The 12,178-nt window shown below is 43.8% G+C and overlaps 1 protein-coding gene across 1 annotated transcript in view; it reads right to left on the bottom strand.

The window, feature by feature from the left end:
- Positions 1 to 12,178, bottom strand: part of WWTR1 (WW domain containing transcription regulator 1) — an 85,644-nt gene that overhangs the window by 19,469 nt on the left and 53,997 nt on the right. Inside the window, exon 2 of the mRNA XM_033150423.1 lies at positions 10,601 to 10,737. Within this exon, the coding sequence (XP_033006314.1) occupies positions 10,601 to 10,737 (137 nt within the window). The remainder of the gene's footprint in view (positions 1 to 10,600; positions 10,738 to 12,178) is intronic.

Below are 12,178 nucleotides of genomic sequence, written 5' to 3' on the forward strand. Positions count from 1 at the left end.
CAGGTGCAATGCCACTCATTTGGATTAGTCGCAAAACAGTTTTAACCAGGTGGTTTTTACGGACTGCGGCGATATTACCTTTCTCGGGTGGTAAGCAGGCCACATCAAGGACTGGATGGATCTGATCAGTGTGCAAGTGTGCACCTTGGAGTTGCCCTTCTGCAGTACACCTGCTTCCTGCATATAGCAAACTGTGGTCTGACAGCAAAATCCTACACATGTTTACTTAGATGTAACTTCCAGGGTGTTCCATCGGGCTTATAACAAGCATAGCTTTTTAGGGTTGTGGTCTTCATTGCACAGGTGGAGCTGTGAGTTGTGTGAGGGGGGTAGAGACTAAGACACTGGCATGCAGTTTTATGAATGGTATTTTTGCACTCTTAAAAGTTTTCTCTGGATTGGACTTCACAAACCATATATAAGAGTCTGCATTGTGAGACAAGGTGACCTAGATTCTGTGCCAAACAAAGCTAAGTTTTGGAGCGTGCGCATCTTTTGGAAATCTAGATAATTCTGCTCATACTGCACAACTTATTTTGCTTCCACTAGCCATGGTGAAGGTGGGGGGAAAGCCATAGAGGGTATTGGAGCCCCACTCACATAAAAAAAATCACTCAGTCCATTTCCCACCCTGGCTTCTAAATTTTCACCAGGCATTGGCCACATGCTGTCATGCCTCTCTTTTCAGCCTTACTGATCAACAGCCTGCTTTTAATATGTATTTCTAAAACCAAGGTGCTCAGGATGCTAAATGTCTCCCCAAATAGTTTGAGGTCCAGCTGCAGAGTCACAGAATGCACATAGCCCTTTCAACAGAAAACACGATTCTCCACATCAAGGTACATGGAGCATACATAGCTTCAAATGACTCAAGTAAATAAGCCAAGCAGGAAGAGGGAAGCAGGAATTCCCTTCCAAACATGAATGTGGCAGACACTAGAAATTACTACCCAAAATTACTTTAGACCTTACTTTGCCAAAAACCTGCTCTCCACAGAAGTGGTGTAATGTTCAATTTCTCCTTCCAACAGGGGCTGGTAGAAGTGTTTTTTTGTTTTGTTTTTTGTTTGTTTTTTGCAGAATCCACTGGTACATTTCTGGGCGATATGCAGAAGATCAGTAAATAGTTTCCGACTCCCAATTATTTAACACACAAAATGGAAAGGAGGGGAGGATTATCCATCATCATGGCCTTCTGCCAATCATTTACCTGTCACCTTCTATGGCCCTCACCTGCAAAATATGCATATTAATATTGCTTTTGGCCAGGTCTCTGATGGTTGGCTTTAAGATTTGTGTTTTCAGTTGTGTTGAGTTTTCAGGTGCAGATCTGTATTTGTAGATTTGTATTTGTAGATTTGTATGGCTCACTGAAGTGGGGTAGATAATTGACTCTGACCCCCGGGAGACCTTTTCTCGCCTAGTTCGTTGTTGGTGAATCTCAGAATTTCTAGCAATCAAGAAGCAAGTTCCCACAAGTCTAGTCTGTCCATCTCTGTTTTACACCTTCTAATTGTGTACACATTTGCACACCAGTTCTGACATGGATAGCCTTCAAGTAATTCCTTAATACTTACAGTGTGGTGCGTTCAAATTTATCAAATTTGTTCTAAGCTCAAGGTATCTCCACCTTGAGATGGGTTAGGTCAAGAAAGAAGATGACTGGTCCAAGATAACTGAGTGGGGATTTGAGCTCAGGCCTTTTTCTCTCAGGCTGTCTCTACCCACTAAACATCACACATATATTACCGCTTACATCAGGAGGGTCACATTTGAGAAAGTAGGTATGTCTAAAACCAACCCTCTGATTGTGAAACAAAATCTTTTAAGCCTGGTCTTCCATCAACTGGGTGAAAGGAAACACATTTCTACAATGGTGTCATAAGGTAGCAAAAGCATACAGTACTGGGAAATGATATATAATGAGTTGAAAAAAATGTTGAAAATAACATTTGTTTTAAAAAAACAACAACGCAGAAGCTTTTCTCTTAGGAATAATAGGTTTGGAGATACCCAAAGAACAAAGGAAATTATTTATGTATGTTTCCGTGGCTGCTCACACATTGTATGCCCAGAGATGGAGAGATGGAAAGAAGAAACAGTTCCAACTAAGGAAGACTGGCAACAAAAACTGATGGTCTATGCAGAAATGGCATATGCAGAAAATTAAGAAACCAAGAGAGATGTTTTAATACAGAATGTGGAAAATTTATGGATTATCTGAAGAATTACTGTAAACAACTTAAATCACTAGCAGGACTGATATAAAAACGTGCAGTGAGAATAACTTAAATAGAACATAAAGGATGACTAGTAGATAAGATATGAACTGGATATGCAGTGGAGAAAGATGTAACAAAAGTAACCGCAGAAAGGGGGGGGGGTCGATGATTGGATATTTCAATTGGATCTGCTAACTCAGATATTGTAAAATGTGAAAATGAAAAATAAAACATTTTTGAAAAGGAAAAGCATTTCTACAAAATGGGGCAGAAGTTGATTCAGGTGCCTCAGAAATTATACACCCATCACCTGAAAACTGTATTATTCATCACAATCTCCACCTGGCATCTGCCAGTTCATTTCAGGATCTGCAGTGATCAAACACAGCTTGAAACCGGAAGCACAGGTGAAGCAACAATAGAGCTAAGGCTGGGGCGTGCTCTCTCAAAATCTCAGGTATGTTGTAGCGAACACCAGCTTTGGCAAACGTAAGTTCATTTTCCTTATTTCTGGAAGTTCCACATGACTAATGTACCCAAATCAGAACAATCGCCACCTCTGAAGGTCACATCCCATATTATCACAGCAGGATATGGAAAGTGTGGTTCACCCACTCATTTTTGTCAACAGAGGTTTGCACTATGCTTTTATCCGTAGGATTTCCTGGTGATTTGAAGAAAGAGAAAAAAATAAGTCAGAATGGATGGAAAGTATTGATGGAGCCAAGCCTGAGAAAGCCTGCCCTATCTCCTCCACTCGAGGTGGGCACTTACAAGGCAGTTTGGAGGGGCAGCAGCAGAGGCTTGTGTTTTCCCTGCCTCTCCTTTTTTTCCACCCGCTGCATAGGAAATTGTAAAATGTGCCTATGTGTGTACATACAGGGTGAGTCCTTTAAAAGATGCCCTGTGGATACAGAGGACACATGTTCCACGGGGCCTCTTTTAAAAGACTCACCCTGTATATCACATCAAACATGCACACACACGCACAAATATATAGCACATATATCTTGCACATGTGTGTACATGCACACACACAGCCTAATGTGAGCATGCTGCCTTCCAGAGAGGAGATGGGAGGAGTAGTGTTCTTCCTCCACTTCTCCTCCTGCTATGCTGCTGCAAACCTGGTAATGGAGTGGCTTCCATTTGTCAGCTTTCATAAGAATGCTTTCTTTTTGCAAATTCAGTTCTTATTTATCAGCCAAGAATCGAGCACATCAAATCGCAACCCTAGCTGGGGGGGAAACCTCATACATGAATAGCAGTGTGGGTGGCCACTTGAAATGCAGCTGCATGAAGGCAGATCTATGTCATGATTGCATTTATGTGCGAAGCAGCTCCACATGCGCCGATTCTCATTAAGCCAATGCAAGCCATTTTTTATGCAGTTTGTGCTAGCATAACACAGTTGCTTGAAAACACTGCTGCAGGGAGCTGTCACAGAGGGTGCCCTTTGCATTTCATGGACTTCTGATTCCACTTACCCCACATACCTGTGTGTGTGTGATTATGTGTATATAGGGTTGCCATATTTGAAAAAAGTGACTCAAAAAATAATAATAATGAGGTTTTTAGCTTCCCCCCCCTTTTTTTTTAAAAACGAATGGCCACCTCATGAGAAGAGAAGACTCCCTGGAAAAGACCCTGATGTTGGGAAAGATGGAGGGCACAAGGAGAAGGGGACGACAGAGGAGGAGATGGTTGGACGGTGTTCTCAAAGCTACCAACATGAGTCTGACCAAACTGCAAGAGGCAGTGGAAGACAGGAGTGCCTGGTGTGCTCTGGTCCATGGGGTCACGAAGAGTCGGACACGACTAAACGACTAAACAACAACAACAACAAAATGAAATTCACCAAAGTCTACACTTTCTACATGGGCTGCCATATGTCCAGGTTTTCCCGGCCATTTCAGCGATTTCCACTGTTTACAAGGGCCAAATACCAGGTATGTCTGGGAAACTTGGAACGTATGCCAACCCTAGTGTATATCTATCTATCTCCATTCACAAACAGTTTGGGCTGTATCCACAGTTGTGTCCTTCATGCAAGGACTTCAGCTTGCTCAATGGAACCTCCCTTCTCTCTCCTTCCTCCACATGCCCCCAGATCTGTTCTGGGAGTTCCCCCAACCCTCTGGAGCAGATTTTGCAGGGAAGTAACATAGTGCTAGAAGGTGTCCTTGCATGAATAGGACGACTTCATTGGTTACCACCCTTACTGCGTGTGTATGCCCTCTGCCAACAGAGGGGAACACTTCATGCAACTGAAACAGTGGACTCTAGTCCGTGGAAACTTATGCTGCTAGTCCTGAAGATACTATAAGACTTTTCTTTTCTTTTTGAAGTTGGAGCTCACCAACTAGAGCTCTCTCCAAGTGGCTGCACTTCAAAGAGCCACTCTGCTGTCATTTGCACATGAGAACCAGGCCAAAAATCCTACTCTGCTGTGCCAAGAAGGCTGACAGAGAAAGAGTGGCCGATACATTAGTTCAACATTGCTGGCGGAAGCCAAAGGATAAAATACTTCGGGTAAGGAAAGCTGTCCCAGAGAACCGGCGTGGCATGATTCTCGACTCAACAGCAACTCACTGGGCCTTTTTTCCTTTGACACTTTGCATCCAGCTCAAACACCAGACCAGCTTTTCCACTTGCCGCCCATCAATCACATCACAACAGCAATTGCAGAAGCCTACAGCCTATCTGGCAAGCCAATGGTGCAGACTGCCAAGTAGGAAGGTCAGATCGGAATTCCTTTTCGGGTGGAAAGGATAGAAAGCGGGAGGGAGCACTTTCTTCTTATTTTCTTGTGGAATTGCCAACTGGAAGGAAAGGCAAAGTAGCATTAGCAGGAACATTTTGGTGTCAGCAAGGCCTCTAGGAAAAGAAACCAGGAGGTACACAGGGGAAGGGCCATAGCTCAGTGGCAGAGAATCTGCTCTGCATTCGGAAGGTCTGCCTGGAGAATACAGAGTAATGGTAAAGGACCCCTGGACGGTTAAGTCCAGTCAAAGGCAACTGCGGGGTGCGGTGCTCATCGCTTTTCAGGCCAAGGGAGCCGGCGTCTGTCCACAGAAAGCTTTCCAGGTCATGTGGCCAGTATGACTACACCGCTACTGGAGCATGGAGGACCGTGATGAGTGCCAGTGCACACTGAAACACTGTTTACCTTCCCGCCACAGCGGTACCTATTTATCTTCTTGCACTGGTGTGCTGGGATAGAGTAAACGGGAGCTCGCCACTGTTGTGCGGATTCGAACTGCCAACCTTCTGATCAGCAGGCCCAAGAGGCTCAGTGGTTTAGACCACAGCACCACCCGCGTCCCAAAGGATACAGAGGTGCATGTGTGTAGAGACTAGCTTATTGTACAAAGGTAACATTTACACTATTGGCTCCACTCACTTTTACCTCTGGCGCCATCCACCACTGGCACATGGCCCTTGGAAGGCTTTGTCATGGATTGGCTGGAGGCAGAGGAGCAGTGGGAGGCACTCAAGGGAACCCCCAGGAGAAGAAGGCTCAGAGCCAGGGGATTGTTGGTGGGATGACAATGAATGATCAGAGGGAGAGGAGTGAGCAGGCTGGGAGGAGAAGGTGTCGGAAGCTGAAGGCACAAGAGGGTTTGGTGGGAAGGAAGAGGCTGTGGCAGAGAGCAGTCCAGAATCAGAGGCAGAAGTGGAAGCTAGAGAGAACAGGAGTGGGGGGCAAGAGACACAGATAAGGCAGGCTGCTGAAGGAGCCAAGGAGTCTCCCTCTCCTGTTGCAACCAGCTCCCCTCCCACCAGATCTCCTAGAACATGCAGAGAAATGAAAAGAGCAGCACAGAGATGGGTTGTGTGCAAACACAGTTTGCGACTATTTGGGAAAGACCCTGGAGAGGAGGAGCTGAGGGGAGAGTGGTGGAAAGGTGGAGACCTTCAGCGCTTGCAACTGTTTCATTGGGGCAAGACCTACTGGGAAGAGTTGCTGGGATCACCAGGTCTGTGCTGTTGTGTTTCTCTGAATAAAGAGTTATTGCGGACTTGTCAAGTTTGTTCTCGTTTTCAAAGGAACAGACCATTCCATAGTGAAACCATGGAATTCGCTCCCATAGGAAGTAGTGAGTGCTGCCATCTTGGATGGCTTTAAAAGAAGAAGAAGAAGAAGAAGAAGAAGAAGAAGAAGAAGAAGAAGAAGAGTTTGGATTTGATATCCTGCTTTTCACTACCTGAAGGAGTCTCAAAGCGGCTAACATTCTCCTTTCCTTTCCTCCCCCACAACAAACACTCTGTGAGGTGAGTGAGGCTGAGAGACTTCAGAGAAGTGTGACTAGCCCAAGGTCACCCAGCAGCTGCATGTGGAGGAGCCCCGGTTCCCCAGATCACGAGTCTACCGCTCTTAACCACTACACCACACTGGCTGTGGTGTAGTGGTTGAGAGGTTGAGACAAATCCAAGGAGGGTAAGTATCAATGGCTACCAGGAGCAGTATGCCTCTGAATGCCAGTTGCTGGGAATCTCAAGTGGGGAAGAGTGCTGCGGTGCCCAGGTCCTGCTTTGAGGCTTCCCATAGTCCTTTGCCTGGCAACCTGTGAGAACAGGATGCTGGATTAGATGAGCCACTGACCTGATCTGGCAACCTCTTCTGGTGTTCTTATCCAATTTCTCTTTAAGAAGAAACACTTTCAACACACAGGTGGGGTTTTCAATAAATAAATAAACAGGACACACATCTTCTTGTAGTCTGGGGAATTGCTCTTTGCATATAACCATATTAGGAGAAGGAATCAATCTAGACCCAATGTAAGACGGTGCCAGTATCAATATGGATTGTAAATTGAATCCACGCAGTTAAGAAGATGGTCCTGCCATAAGCACTAGACGTAAATACATCATGAAGAAATACAAGAGATAAACACACACCGTCAGAGATCTCAGGAAATATTGAGCTGGGAATATGAGATCTTTAGCTCATAAATCTATAGCATGAGTCAGAGACTAGAAAGCAATGGGAGAGGCAAAACCAGGCAGAACAACTGTTAATTTCAATCATTTTTTTACCTCAAGACTTATCTTTGGTGTTACTACCGTTTAGCTGCATTATTGTCGATAGACCCTCCATGGGTACTTTTGTGTGTTTCCCTGCAAACGTACAGGTAGATGCAGGGGAAATACAAAGCAAAAGCAACACGCCATACAGGAAGAGCCAACATTTCCATCTCATCATCGGAAGCAGTGCAAGATAAACACACACAGACACACGTGTTTGCAATTGGAAGTGCAGGCCAGGACACAGACTTGGAAAAAAATTTAGGCCCCCACCTTGTTCATGGCACAACTTCAAAAGAATTTTTTAATTCCTCTGGTGCTGAATAACACGAGGGCAACAGACAGAGGTGTAGCCTGCTTTCACTAAAAGGTTTTGAACCAGCTATTGCCAGAAGGGTGGTTTTGACTTCTTATCCAGTTTCCATTCTGCTTGTGTTGTCTGGTGGGATGTTGGCACAAGAGATCTGGCTTCGGGGCTCAAGCAGAGTTCCAAAAAATCTGCTTGCTTAAATACCTGACATGAACTCAGCAAAACAGATTTTACAGCATTGGGATATGACCAGGGGGGAAATGGGTCTTACTGCCACTGAACTGCAAACACCAGTGCTCTGAAAACCAGAATTTGCAAATCAGGAGACAAAACATAATTCAGCAGTAGAGCACAGGCTCTGCATACACAAGGTCCCAGGCTCAATCCTTGCATCTCCAGCTAGAGCTGGGAGTGTCCCCTATCTGTAGAGCCGCCACCACTGAGAGTAGACAAATGGACTAATGGTCTGATTCAGTATAAGGCAGTTTCCAATGTCTGGGTCCCCCACTGCCAGCATGAATCTCCTCTTCCCTGGTCAGCTTTATCTCTAGCTTAGTAGTCACATCCATGTAGGTATTAACCACAGTTAATGCTAATCAGGTTCCCTCTTAACCAGGTTTTAAAAATCCAGTTCAGATCCTGATTTTACTTTGAATTACGATTCCCGAAAGAAAAGTGTGCAGTGTAATTATATGCATATCTACTCAAAGAAGCTCCAACTGAATTCAACTGGACTTACTCTGGGTAAATGTGAATAGGGTTGTAACTGCTATGATTAATAAAGAGAAAGTCACTTCTTTTTTAAAAAATAGCATGCTCATGTGATGAAATTGCTTTTGGGCTTCCCATAGGCATTTGGTTGATCACTGGATCATGATGCTGAACTAGGTGGGCCATTGGCTAATCCAGTAAGTTCTTCTCACATTCTGAATGAATACATTGGCCCAGGCTGCAATACAACAGGCAAACCATTCAGGAAGCATTCTACACCAGGCTTTCTGTGCACTTGGAATCGCAGTTTGTAATTGCATTGTCTAACCTGAGTATGCATGGGACTATACATGCAACCAACCAACCAACCAACCAACCAACCAACCAACTAGAGTCCTATGTGAATTACAGCCTAGTCTACCCCAATCTCATTTGCTCAGGTGCTGTATTAATATTCACTAATTCAAAATAACAACTTTGCATTTGTCTAAAAACTTGAATACTTCCTCATCTGCTTAGTTTGGTTAGTTTTGGCTCATATAATCTGAAGCATATTGCATTCCGCTTGCTAAAAAATACCCTGCAATTTTCTGTCATAATTTCTTTAAATGGTCTTAACGCTTCGGTCTGTATTAGTTATTTATTAAAACAATTTCTGTACTGCTTTTCATGTAAACATCACTAGGCAGTATACAAAAAAACATTAAAAGTATGTTAAAACTTAAAGAATAAATACAATAGCAGCCAACATTAGGCCCAAATACCTGGGCACACCTAGGTTACAGCTCGTGGTTTGTCTGGAGAGAAGTAAACCATGAGCCTGAATTCAGATGATATACTGAGCCAAACCATGGCTTCACTCAGCATAGCACAGCAGGAAAACCACCAAAGAAAAGAAAAGCAGCTGCAATCTTCTTTCCAGGAGTCTATATGTTTGCTAATTCATACCTGTACTAAACCATGGTCTGGCTTAGGGTTACATATGAACAGGAGAATTATTACAGTCAACTGGTATCAATGTCCAACAAAGGCCTATGAAAAATGCCATCAGTCTAATGCAAAGGGGAGGTGATTCTAAAGAGAACCACTTTGCAAAGAAGTATGCAAATATGTTAAGTAAGTACATACACCGATCTGGTGAGGGAGGCCGAGAGGTGCATCTCAGTGGCGAGGGTCTGTCAATTATGGGCTTTCTCTTCCACTGCGGTCTTACAGTTTTTACTGTTTTATTAGGCCAATTAAAACCTCTGTATAGGCAGCTATGTGAAGATTGGTGTTGAGCAATAAGAGTGTTAATTTCAGTTCTTAACAACGTATTACTCACCCTGATCCTTAGGATATTGCAGGAAGCAAGCTCACTATTACCATTTGGTGCTATGACTCACTTAATTGTCCCTTAGCCTTCGGGGGTTTACTCAGGTTTATTATTTATATTTAATTCTCATGAAACACTTGCCACTGTCCAGTGACTCAGAGAGCAATCCCACACTCCCCCTTTATGCTCCAGATAAAAGTTGCTGAGATAGTTGTCAGGAGAAAGCAAACAGAAAGGAAGTTTATCGTGGCACAAATGACACTGATTTGGTTCAGCGTTGCAAATCCAAACACAGATCCACAAAGTGAACTTGAAGAACTCCCAAGTTATCTGCATATGGTTATGCATACCATCCATTCACAAGTTAATGTGGTTTCTCTATCAAAGTGAAACATACAACAAACTCAGACCCTCCAAGTGTCCCTATTTTCCAGGGACGTCTCTGATTTACAGAAGCCGGGGCGGTTTCTGATTTGATCCCGGAATGTCCTACTTTTCCTTAGGACATCCTTATTTTCATTGGCGAAATGCTGGAGGGTATTGAGTTATCTTGACCCCCTGAGCCATCTGAGCAGCCCTGTATAGGAAAGTTTTTTTAAAAAAATATTCATGTTTTATTATATGTTGGAACCTGTCCAGAATGGCAACCCAGTCAGAAGGGTGAGGTATAAATAGTAAAATTTATTATTATTATTATTAGATAGGTCATCCCTATTTTCATCAGAAAACTGTTGGAGGGCGTGCAAATTTACTATGACCTGATACCAAGAAAGACTTCCAGGAACAGCTATCATGGGGGTGGGGTGGGGGGCTCTGATATCACCCCCACTGCCTCCCAATGCAGGCCTTAACCCAGAAGGGAAAATACATCAATTTATGAATCACAAGAAGTTAGGCATCATCTCCTCCACCTGTCACACTGAGTGTCCATCAAAGGGGAAGCTTTTCATGATTTGGAATCGTGCTGCTGTTTGCACAGAGTCCCTTGCCCTTTCTGAACATCCTGTTACTCACCAAGGTTGGGCTGTGACATTGCCATGGATCTCTGCGATACAGGGGTGGAAGCGGCTGAAGGATGATGGCTCATGTGATTCAATGGCTGGGTCATGGTCTTTCGAGGGTCTTGCCACGTCGTTATCTTCTCTATATGGCTGCAAAACAGAAACGCAGGGATTTTAGGCTGAGAGGAACTGAGGAGATTGCAGTCACAAATATGACCCAGAGCTCCGATTGTCCATCTGTGCATGTCAGCCATTCCCCCTAATTTTTGCTAGGTCTTACAACAGTCATATTTATCAGGATCCAAAAATTCCCATCATCCCTGACCGCTGGTCTTGCTAGCTTGGGGTGATGGGAGTTGTAGTCCAAAAACAGCTGGAGACCCAAGTTTGGGAAACCCTGGTTTAAACAATATGCCTTTGTACTCTGGGGGTTCTTGCTCCACTATCCGTCTCTCATGTAATTTTCATTTCCCCTAATATTATGTTGGTTGGGTTTGTGTGCCCCCTAATGTAAATGCCTTATGAATAATAATGAAAAAAAATAGCAGTCATTCGAATATGAAAAGAAATACACTCTGACACAACTTTTACAAATAATTCGAAGCTTGGTTTCACCTTTACCCTACATTTTCAAACTTTGCAGCTCAAGGTCACTTTCACTTTGTACATCTCACATGCCCTTCCTTCCAGCGATTGACTCACTTCCTCACTTCAAGGTTCCCTTCAATACTAATTCATTCTTCCCTTTGCATGACACCATGCAATGTTTGCCTTTCCTGTATCCTTTAGGTTCCCAAGCCACCCCCCACCCTTCCCTCTGATTTTGACTCATTTCAGAATAAAGACTGGAATAATATATTGGGCTGAGAGTTCCCTTGTGAAAATAACCTATGAGTCGTACCTTGGATCCCGAACGCCTTGCGAGTCGAACGTTTTGACTCCCGAATGCCGCAAACCTGGAAGCGAGTGTTCCGGTTTGCGAACGTTCTTTGGAACCCGAACATCTGACGCCGATTCCAATTGGCTGCAGGAGCTTCCTGTAGCCAATCAGAAGCCGCGCCTTGGTTTCCGAACCTTTTGGAAGTTGAACGGACTTCCAGAATGGATTCCATTCAACTTCTGAGGTACGATTGTATTATTATGAGCTTAAATGAGAATGCTTCTAGCAGAAATGAGAGTTGGTTAATATCTATTTGACTGCTGGATAAAGTTTACAAATTTGGCAAAGGATAGGTTCCCAAAGGTATGTTTATGAGAATAACTGCGATGAAGATCTCCCTGGTTGCCCACTTGATCTTAGTGCCTTAAATGAGCCGTGCCCATATTTTTTCCACAAACTATTTCTTAGAATCAGAAATCCAACTGTTAAATCGGAATGCACATGCACATAGACTTTATCATCTAGCTCAGCAATGACAGACTGGCAGAAGCTCTCTTGAGTCTTGAGAAGAGATGTTGCTCATATTTAAGTGCTCGCCCCCCAAAACTGGGAATGCCAAGGATTGAACCTGGGAGCTTTCCAAAAACCAAATTCTGAAATGAATGGATAAACTGGTAGTTTCAAAATGTAAAGACAGGTTTACGCTTAAAT

The sequence above is a fragment of the Lacerta agilis genome, chromosome 5 (assembly GCF_009819535.1).
Source record: "Lacerta agilis isolate rLacAgi1 chromosome 5, rLacAgi1.pri, whole genome shotgun sequence".
Classification (NCBI taxonomy): domain Eukaryota; kingdom Metazoa; phylum Chordata; class Lepidosauria; order Squamata; family Lacertidae; genus Lacerta; species Lacerta agilis.